Raw genomic sequence first — 11036 nt, forward strand, 5'->3', positions numbered from 1 at the left:
TTGACATTGTAATCACGTGCCTAAACATGACGTTTATGTTTTGAATACGAAAGCGAGGCGGAGTAAGTGAGGAGTCGTCGAGTTCCTGCAAACTAACATGAAAATTTGCGACATTTTTCAAACTTGAGGCGTCTTTTTATGATGCGGGGACGTCACAAACAAGGTATTTTTTTCGTTCAGTAGAATGGATCGTTACTGCTCTTGACTTGTTTGTATCTTCTCTGCTTTATCACGCGATTGTGCCCGTTTGTGACTAATTGCGTCTTGTCATCGCGTGAACTCAAATTTCAACTTGTCACACGTTGTAATTTTAGGGCCCGAGGTTTGCCAAGAACTTTTCAATAAACATTTATGCCAGGAACTGCATTTTTTTATTCTTTTAATTTCCTAGGTGCTTTGCCGACAAATGGGATGCGCTCGATGTGGGAATTTGTTTTTGTTGCCCAGTTCCTGCGGGTATTCCAGGGAAAGTTTGGTTTTGTCAACTTCACTGCCGAGGTCTGCATTAAAAAATCGATTTCGAAATTACCAGATTTTACGCAGCTCGCTTGTTTGTTGTTTTTCCCTTAGGGAAAAAGTTGCATGTTTAGTTATTGATTAAACGAATGCTAAATTTTGAAGTTGTCCGTTTGCTATTTTTAAAGTGTACGTTTAGGCGCTTATTTGAAGCCGGAGCAATTGATTTTTGATTCCAACTTGCTGTTGAATTGTGCTGACGGGTTTGTATCACTTGCAGGAGTTAGAGAACGCCTTCTTGGAGTCAAAGAGCTCAGTCCTTTTGGCAATATTCTGTGATTTGCTGCGAATTTTACTCCCCAAACGTGATATAAAGTAGGTGAATAAAGGCTTAGATGTAAGCAAAATGTTTTTGTTTTTCTTGTAAATTATTGCGGAAGGGTGCATAATGGCGTCCAAATAATAACACCAAGCTGAAACCATCCGTTTCTCACACAGTTGTTCATTTCTCATGGAAGAAAAACGGTATGTTTCTTTTTATAATTATATGACGTTTTTTTTCTTTTATCTTAGGATATCAACATGGCAGGAAGTCTTGAAGGAGGAGTTTGAAAATAGGTCCTCAAATTGGAGACCCTTTGAAGAAGGCAAACGTTACGAAACATTTTCCGCGGAGGAGCGAGTAAGTATTTATACGCAGAGTTCGTTTTTTGCTGGAACTACAGCAGCTACGTGGGCGTTTTGTGTTACGCCCGTTGGACATTTTCAGTGCCGAGGTTGATAATCTAAATACTGTTAATAGATTTAAACTAATTATTTTCGCAAGTTTTATCTTTTCACTCTTTCTCGAACGCTATTTGTGGCGGATTTTCGTGCGAGATGGCGACTGGCTCGAACCCCTGAAACTCTTGAAGTCATTCTCCTCTAACTTCCTTTGTCAGTTGTATTTTTAATTCGATCTGTTTTAGCAATATTAACCGTAAACGTGTCTAATGGTTTTGGTTGATCTGTCATTTTTCGTTGAGGTCAAGTGGAAAGTGAGATAATCCTTAGACTCCAACAGCTACCTGTTGGAGGAAACTCAAAAGAGTTAATGGAATAAGCTCAGCTAATATTTTGGCTTGAAAGGAGCCCTGATTGCTAAAGGCTAAATGAATGCCGTTTGAACAACAAAATATTGCTTTTATCTGTTTGTTATGATTGTGTTATTGTTAGTGTATTGTCTGAGGCTTTAATCACTTTAATTTGAACCCAACAAATAATGTTTAAAAAATCCTATTGCAATCGTGTACTGCACAAATTTATGGTCATAATTTTATTTGAAGTTAAAGAATACAAAGGAACAGTGAAGTATTTTAAAATGAGAAGCTGTAATTGGTCTTGAAATAGTATCCATAAGATATACAATAGAGAGAATAGAAACTCAGTTGGTCATAATTAGTTACCATTAGTTTCTGCACTTTTGACTTTAAATGTCATGAAACTCAAAAAATTGAAGGTTAGAAAACATGTATTAATTTAGTTTGAGACTTTGATTTATTCCAAAAGAATATTGTGTGATGCCACAGCAATGAGCTGTGCCTGAGCATCCTGGCAATTATATATTGATTGCAGAGAAAAACAAACCTGATATTTGTACATAAACATGACTTTCCCACAAAAATCTGATAACAACTTTGAGATTGCATTTAGTAAAGAAAGAGTAGAATTTTTTTCCACTGTGAAAATGAAAGGACAAAGAAATAAGAAATATACCACTTAGCATGAAAGAGGGTAAGGGTGGTTGTTTCATGTTTGATAACTGATATAGTGGTGCTTCATATGATAACCAACTATGTTGTTCGCTTGTCTTTGTCTAAGTACAGCTGTCTGAGTAGCTTGTATTTGTTGTGATAGTAATATTGTTGGACATTATGCAGAAAAGTTATCATTGTAATCTTGATAAATCTTTCTGACCAGTTGAACCAGGCTGCCAAGAGATTCTATCTGTATTTGTAGGTGAATTTGTATGTGGAGCACAGGGACAAATTTCCCTTGAAATGCTGAGTTAATGTTATTTTACACTGCTACAAAAAGTTTTTTTCGGGATTTAGGAATGTTAACGTTTCTACCACTAAACTGCTGCTACAGTTGTACATGTAGATCATGAAAGTAGAATTTTCCTAACAGTTGTGGTCTTGTTTTTTTTGTGTCATGATATGGTAATTAGCTGGTAGCAAAGAACAGAAATGTATGTATAACACCACAACCATAACATTTTGACGAATATCTTTGTTGTTAAGAGTACAGACAATGCTAAACCACATTCAACTTGTTTTTTTACCACTGTCAATATTCAATGTCAAAGAAAATGTTTATTTCAGAGCGCAGTGTTAGACTCAGCTTGCCTGATTGCCCAGGGCAAGCAAAATACATCCATGGGCAAGTAAACAACTGTAAGACTTGCTTGATTGGGCAATCAGAATTGTTGTTCAACCAGTATTTTGCGGAACGATTTGATGTCAACGAAGAAAGTGAATAGTAATATAGTCACCGCCAACACGATAAAAAAAATAAACAACATGACATCTCTTTGCTGTTATTTATTTTGCTGTTAAAAATATATGGGTACAAACCTCTGTGTGTTACAATGGAACCCAGTTTTCGCACGGCCAAATGTGCTACAATACAAGCGCGCAAGAAAATTTACCTTTTGTCACACAATTTCAACCAGCTTTGCAATGCTCAAAGAACATACTGTTGCAGGGATGGCACTAGGATTTTCCAATCTGGGTCCTGGGACCCGCATGTTCCGCCAAATTGGGGTCCCAAGCATTTTTGGGGGGTCCCAAAATCTTGGTGACCCTCTGCGAGAAAAAGAGTATGTTTTAAATTATGAGAAAAAGAGAGTAATCAACTTGGAATTAATATTGACGCATGTGCATATGCATAGGACCGGCCGACAAAGGCTTTTTCTTGAGCCGTTACATTCATTCCTGGACAAGAACTCTGTTAATGAAAGAGCACCCTTCCCAAGGGTTTACGCATTACTGGTTTCCTCCCTTAGGAGCAACGAACAGTGACGTCTTTTGCTATTTATCTATTCAGTGACTTGCAGAGTATATTCCTCTGAAAAAGACCACAGAAGACGGTCGAAAATTTAGTTTTAACCTTTTTAGATGTTTTAAACTCCATTTTTTAGAACTTCAGTTATGATCACAGATCGCTCCAACAGTTTTACAAACAACAGAATATACTGACAAATCAAAGCAAGTTGTGTGAGTTATTTAAGTCAGTGCCTTGCGTCCTGGGATGCATTAAAATTTCGATGATGCATTTTTTGGATTTTATTTGCGTAAAAATGCACGATTTCTGCGTTAACGCGATCCCTGCGTTGGACAAAGTAATGGTATTTAATTCAAAACCAGCCTATTCTCAGAGAGATATTCAAAGAATCTCCCTTGATCTCTTTTAGAAAAGGAAATTCGCTTAAAGATGTGGTTGTCAAAGCAAATCTGTAAAAGCTATAAACTACTAGAACACCTTTGATACATCAGGAGTTGTGTCTGTCAAACCCATTTTAGACATATTTTACACAAAATTGACATTTTACAAGCCTCCTTTTGAGTTTTAATGGGCAACAGGTCTTAAGAAGGTGGGCAACTGAAAAAAAAACCATGGGCAAGTGGTTGCCCAAAGGGCAAATTAGTAAGGAAGTGAGTGTCCAACACTGGAGCGTGACCAAGATCATGAGATAAGGGAAGAGTAACTTTCTGACAATCTGATTTGTTATTTCCCAAAATGAGTGTTTCTGATTGGCTATTACAATATTGCATGACATGTTGATGTGGGCAGCGTTGTCTAGACTCTTTAGACAACAGCAAATTAGCCAATCAGATTGTGAGAGTACTAGCAAGTGTGGTAATTAAGTAATTAAAGACATGGGTTATTGACCAAAAATGAGGTCCGACTCAAGATGGAAGGATATTGGCCAAGTTCTTTTTTCCCTGTTTATGATCAAGGTCCATAATTCGCAAAGAAAGAACAAGGCCAATATCCAGCCATGTTGACCAAGCAAGCTTGGTCAATAAAGGATTTATTATAATCTCTGATCTTGCAGGACCAAGGGAGAAATCCTGAGCGTGCAAGATAGCTCCATCTTAATGCCTGCTCGGGTAGCCAATCACAGCGCAGGATTTGGTTCGTTTTGCCTGCTTAGGGAGCTAGTCATATATAATAAAGATTCTTTCAAACCTAAGATTAAAATAAATTTTGGCAATGAAAATGTTTGGTTACTGTAATCAATTCAGCCACCAACTTCATTTTTATTGGAACCCCTTGTGGTTATGGAAGAATGTATCAAGCATGTTGCAACTGGCTGAAAGGCTTTTTCAGTTAGTGTTGTACATGTGGCCAGTTTTTTTAACTGCCGTACCAGAGTTTTTGTTTTTCATCTTCAAATGGTTCTCGTTACTGCATATGTACACCATAATAAAATATTAGAAAGCTACATGTAATTGTTCTTTCTTTCTGCTATGTACTTTTCCCTTTTATATACGAAATGTACATGTAAATCATTCTGACTCTTTCCTATTTACATTATGTATTGTATTCATTATTTTGTTAAGACAATATTGTAAAATTACCCAAACTGTATGTACATAATATTCTGTGTGAGTTAAATAAAAATTGACTTGACTTGACTAAAAGTATGTAAAACATGTTGTACATAATGCTCCATCTATTTCTGCGCTTTTCTTGGCCTTTCATTTATTTATTTATTTATTAGTTTTTTTTATATTTTTATTTCTGCAGGTCTTACTGCTCAAGCATTTGATAGACTATTTAACAGATGGTGAAGACAAAGAATTAAAAGAGTTTGCAACAGACTTCTTGAATCCCAACTCCACAGTAAGTTGGAATATCGTCATTCATACTAGTATAATTGTCTTTATAGCTTTTGTTATATGTAAGCTTGCATGTTCATTGTGCTGGGTCAGTTTGTTTTGTGAGAACAATTCATGAATAAAGTTTCAGCAAGTCAAGCAAAATTAATATATTTTGGTGTGCTGTAGATACAGTCTGTAACAAATTGTAATGCATGTAGTAAAGGTTTGGTAATACTTGTAATTTAGCTTGTTTTAAATCAGAAACTAGTGTAAGAGACACAAAACTGTCTTGAATATCAAAGGATTATGTCATTTCAGAACCGTTTCCTAAAATTCGATCTTTACTTATATATAAAATAATAATTGCCAGTAAATTAGATTTTTTTTCCTTCAAGTCCAAATTGTACACTGGAATGTTGAGAAATTTGAACTTCAGATCAAATGAATTAAAACATTTTTTTATCTTGTTGTTCCTCAGAAAGTGAAGCCTGTTGGTCATGATGCTAACAATAACATTTATTGGTATTTTGATGGTAGGTTTGGTTGAAAGTTGATTCCAAAGCAGATTGACCAATTTGCAAATATTGACAAGATACATGTAGTACCGTATTTACCAGTGTATAAGTCGACCCCCCATTTTTGATGGCAAAAAAAGCAATTTCTTAATTTCGTTGTTAAAATAATGTTCATGGGACACTAATCTTGTATTCTTCAAGCGCTTAATAGTTTTGTGGTTCGGCAGTTGTTGTATATGCAGGCATTTTGCCCTTGAGTTTCAAAAAAGTTCTCAGAAAATCGAATATGTAAACCTCAAACTAACCTGTTTCGTTGTTCAAGGATAAAGGGCTTTAGAGGACAAGCACAACATCACAGAAGCAGGAGTCAATCTTTGAAAATAACTTGCGAACAATGTGAAATGTGCAAGGGTTTAATTGGTTCTTGACTTGTAACTTCTCACTTGACAAACAAAACAAAACTCATAAACCAAACAATACAAAGTTTGCAAAAGCATTTAAATCAACCAGGTTTGTAACAAAAATAAAAAACAATCATTGCCAACCAGCATTTTCAGACAACACGAGTGATGATGCTTGCACGCAAACACGAGGTATTTCAACTTCACTACACAGACAAAAGCAATCCATTAGGTTTATTTTGATATCTTTCGGCCTCGCACCAGCAACAACCATGAACCACCTACATGTGGAACAATAACACCAACTAATTGACTACGGGGAAACGATTCCCTGTGACACCGCCGGATACGAAAAACCAAAAAACCCCCCGTGGGGGAAAAAACTTGAAACGTATTCCCCGAACCAATGCAATGCCACGATCCCTCCGGGGTTTAGAGGACCTCTAGTTACAAAATAATAATGAATTATGAAAGAAACAAAAGTTAATCGGACTAATGGAGGCCTAGAATGCCTCACCACGTGATGAACTGACACTTTATAGACAACCTGCTACCCATCATGCCTTACACCAATCGTACCCAGACCCTTCTGTTCTCGTGCTGTGGAAATATCAATTTCTGTCTTATTCGCACGCTCAACTGTCAGAAATTATATATTGCGCCAGGTTACAAAGCTGTTGAACAATTGTGTTTTATTTGAAGAAACAGAAATGCCTTTTAGAGCTTTCCGCTCTATTTCATATTTGTGCTTGTGAGTATCTTCAACATTTAGAGTTGGACAAATCCTTTTTCATTTCTACTGGAATTGCTTACATTCATTTTGAAGTCTTTTTTCATTCATTTTGAATTATTTTGTTCACTGTGTTCGGTATGCCCAAGACAACATTATGTTAATTTTGAATAAATTACTTAGCTGGAACTTGGCTCTAAATCTTTGACCCGTGTATGAGTTGAGGGCAATTTTTGGAGCTTCTTTTGAGGCCATAAAAGGTCGACTTATACACGGGTAAGTACGGTATTAGTGTATATTGTGTGGTTCCAGAAAATATGCATACCCCCCCCCCCCTCCCCCCACAGAAGATCACTAGAAATCTGAGGGAGAGGGGGGGTTGAAGGGCAGTAATTTCCAAGGGGTAGGGGGGTTTCGTGGGAAACTACTTTTCCAAAGGGTCTTGAACCACGTACAAAACATTGAAAGCAATGTGTCTTTCATTTGGAACGGATTCAAAACATTTAAAATGGCGGTCTCAACTGGAGTCTCGTCCCCAGACTTCCAGTTTTTTCGTCCAACCAACACTTCCGTTCACTTGAGTATCGCTTTTGCTACCCTCACATGTAGTAAACACATTTTTGATAGGATTCATGTTTTATTGGGGGTAGTACTTGTAACTCATTGAAAATGCAATGAGACGCAATTTCTCACCATCTCAATGCTTGCGTGCAACAACATTTTCTTTTTTGTGGGAGGCATTTAGACCACGGACAGGAACCGGGAGTCAAGTTTTCTCTTCTTGAGTAAATGATCGCGTTGAGGTTTAGTCCATTACGTCAAACTGGAAATTCTATAACAGGGGTTTCACTACTCATTGGAGGAAGTAAACCACGCCAAAAACAATAGCAGTCACCCTCTGGATTCCATCCATGGCTCAAAGGCAAGCAACAGTGAGGCTGGGTGTCGTTTACCGCCAAGAAGGACTGCTGGAGAGTCAGTAAATTTTAAGACTGCACTTAAATCGCCATAACTAAGTTTACAAATATGATGGATTATTTTGGCGTCAATAATATTCTTTGTAAAACAATCGCCTTTGTGACGACGTTCACGAAACCTACCACATTAACATGTGTGGTCTCTAAATAAGAATCAAATGATGAAACTGACAAAATGTGTAGACAAAGGATCCTTGTAAGTTTCTGTTTTATTTCCTATGGTTTGCAAAGTTGTTTAAGCGAGTGAGACGTGCTCATCGAAGTTTGCCCAAAAATGTGAAGCAGTTGACGTGCAACCCAAATGTTTAAGCTTATAATCTTACATAAAAACAACAAAAACATAATTTGCAAAATTGATGGCAAAGAAGCTAAAAGTTTAGCTGGATAATGAGCTTAACAAAGCATTATATTTTTATTAAAGTTAACCTTAATGTTTACACTGTTGTAATAAAATTCTACCGTATTTACGTAACTAATTTACTTTCTTTGTTATAAGTACAAAAATTCTGGAAATTCCTGAGGGGATGGGGGGGTCATCAAAGACCCCCTGGAACAGATAATCCTGAGGGGAGGGGGGGGGGTGCAAATCAAAAAGTCTTCCATGGGGGGGGTATGGATATTTTCTGGAACCACACATTGAGGAGTTTTTCTCTGGGTAATAGCTTTAAAATGTACTGTATGGCTGTTGATGACCAGTATTTGCTTGGGAAGAATTATCTTTTTTTTTTTAATATCACAAGGAAAGAGTCCGCTAATTTTAGTATCTGCGTGGTTAGGCCAATAATTAGTCATCAACTTACTCTTGTAAGATTTACATTACATAAAACATCAGGTGACTTTATCCCGAACACCGAAAAAATTGTGATCAAACAAATTTGACATAGAACTTACTCCAAAGAAAATGGAAGAACTGGAAGGTATAAAGAAATTTAATAGTTACTCTAGTCTCCTTTAGTTTCTTGAACAAAATAAAGTTACAGCAGTAAGAGTGGCCTTGCTCTAGATCTTCAACAGGTGCTTTTCACATAAGAATTTTCTCTTACAATCCAAAGTAATGGTAAATTTTTATATTGGAGCTTGGCAAGACAGTGAACTCTGTCTTTAGTCCCTTGTCTCAGCAGTTTACATTGTGACGTTCAAGTAATTGAGATATTGAGGCAATAAACAAACAATTTCTGTGATTTATTGTTTCAAGTTTACTTGATACCAAATCTCATTCTCTTTAAAAGAGAATGTGCTCCTTGATTTCTATCTTCTCTTTTGGGGTGAGAAGAGGTTGTGCATGCCACGAAATTAAACAATAATTATATCCTTTGTTAAAGTGATGTGTCTGGTTTAGATGTTTGGATATACATCTGCATTTTGTAGATGAGCTTAATTCCTCTCAGGAAAAAAAATTGGCATGCTGCTATCATTATTATTATTAGGCTGTTGAGGCAAACTCAGATTGCCAAGAGTATTTTAATAATTATTGAATTTGAAATTGAATTTCCTTTTAATGGCGTCTCAAGGTCAGTGATGTTCAAACTAAGATAGCCAACTCTGCCCCCTCTCGTAATTACATGCAAATAATATTTGACAAACCAGCTGAGAGTCGTAAGTTTGATATTAGAACCAATTAAAACATGTGCTAGTTTAGGTAGTGATATCTTGCCAAAATTCTTCAGTCTTGTTCTTTTCTATCTCTTGACCTTTTTATCAGAGGGGAACATTATGCTGCACTGAATCAGTGAATTTTTTTCCCTGGCTCATTTTATGATCCAAAAGCATAATGGAGAGTGAAAAGAAGAAAGTGCAGACTTTATTTAAAATGTATTATAATATTATTGTATTTCAAGAAGCAACCAGACAAAAGTAGGAAAATTAGAATAATATAGCTGAAGTCCCACTGGAACTAGAACTTTTATAAACTTTCATAAGATGAGAAGAATAATTGTGCTGCCTTTTTGTCAAACACATTAGCAACATTTTTCTTTTGTAGAGAAATACAATGTAACCAGCCTTTAGGTCTCCTAGGAAAAACATTAATTCAAAGTTATCCCTTGTGATTGTCATCATACTCTATTTTTCTTCACTTTTTTTCTACATTATTTGTTTTCAGATATTTTTTAAGGCATTGTTTGCTTTTGCCATACTCCCTATGAATAGGCTTTTGTCATGGAAATTTGCCATGCATTTCAAAAATCTAATTTGAATATATTTGTGGTTTTTAAAGACTTTGTTGATGTTAAAGTCTCCAATGAAAGACAGCATTTCACAGTAGCAGGTGACAGTTCATAGGGCCAACCAATCAGTAGACGGGTTTCTGAAGAGTAGTGAGTGTTGACTCTCAGTTTTTCCTTGTGTTCCAATCTCCTGAAGGCAGGCACTTTGTTCACTGAGGTTGTTGACAAGATGCAAATGAAAAATCCATTGTATGGCTATAAGGAGAATGCAATTAGGCTTAGTCACATGTCAGAACAAACAACAGAAAGGAATAAATGTTTTATGGGGCTGGCATGTTTTGCATATGTTTTAAAAAGTCGTCTTGAGGCAAGAAGTTCTTGGCTTTTTCAGTTGGATCTTTTTTGTTCTAATCACAATCTCTGCTCTGACGTGTAGGTATGTCTTCATTAGGCTTTAGGGCTGTCCTTCACACTCTAATATTTGCCATTTTAACAGTGATCTACATTATAAGTCTGTAGTACGCTACATGTACTCTTAGACTAGCTTGTAGTATATATATTTTTAATTTAGCATAATCTAAACTTAACTCGATTTGGTATGTTTGAGGATGAATTAAGGGTGGGTTATGTTTTTGGTTTTATGATGCTTGTTGGCAAGGCACATGCAAGTCAAACCTCTGGCATTGGAGTGCTTTGTCTGGGCATCAATAAGGCCTCTTTAAACAGTATTTCACAAGAATTTTGAATATTTATAATTGCCAAAGATCTGTGACCAGGCAAGCGTGACTTGTTTACCTTCTTCTAAGTTTGAACATCAGATCCTCCATCTCCGATCTCAGTTACATTCGTTTCACACTGCAAATGGTATTTTTAGAGGTCAAACTTTTTTCAGAGAGCTTGAGTCAGTCCTGAAGGCATTTTTTT

General features: G+C 36.4%; 1 protein-coding gene across 1 annotated transcript in view; it reads left to right on the top strand.

Moving 5' to 3' along the window:
• The first annotated feature begins 19 nt into the window (after window positions 1-19).
• Window positions 20-11036, top strand: part of LOC138021852 (histone acetyltransferase KAT6A-like) — a 35665-nt gene continuing 24648 nt past the window's right edge. Inside the window, exons 1-6 of the mRNA XM_068868873.1 lie at window positions 20-163; window positions 392-498; window positions 737-831; window positions 1030-1138; window positions 5251-5346; window positions 5803-5857. Coding sequence (XP_068724974.1) covers window positions 139-163; window positions 392-498; window positions 737-831; window positions 1030-1138; window positions 5251-5346; window positions 5803-5857 — 487 coding nt within the window. The 5' untranslated portion in view covers window positions 20-138. The remainder of the gene's footprint in view (window positions 164-391; window positions 499-736; window positions 832-1029; window positions 1139-5250; window positions 5347-5802; window positions 5858-11036) is intronic.

The sequence above is a fragment of the Montipora capricornis genome, chromosome 10 (genome assembly GCF_036669925.1).
Source record: "Montipora capricornis isolate CH-2021 chromosome 10, ASM3666992v2, whole genome shotgun sequence".
Lineage (NCBI taxonomy): Eukaryota > Metazoa > Cnidaria > Anthozoa > Scleractinia > Acroporidae > Montipora > Montipora capricornis.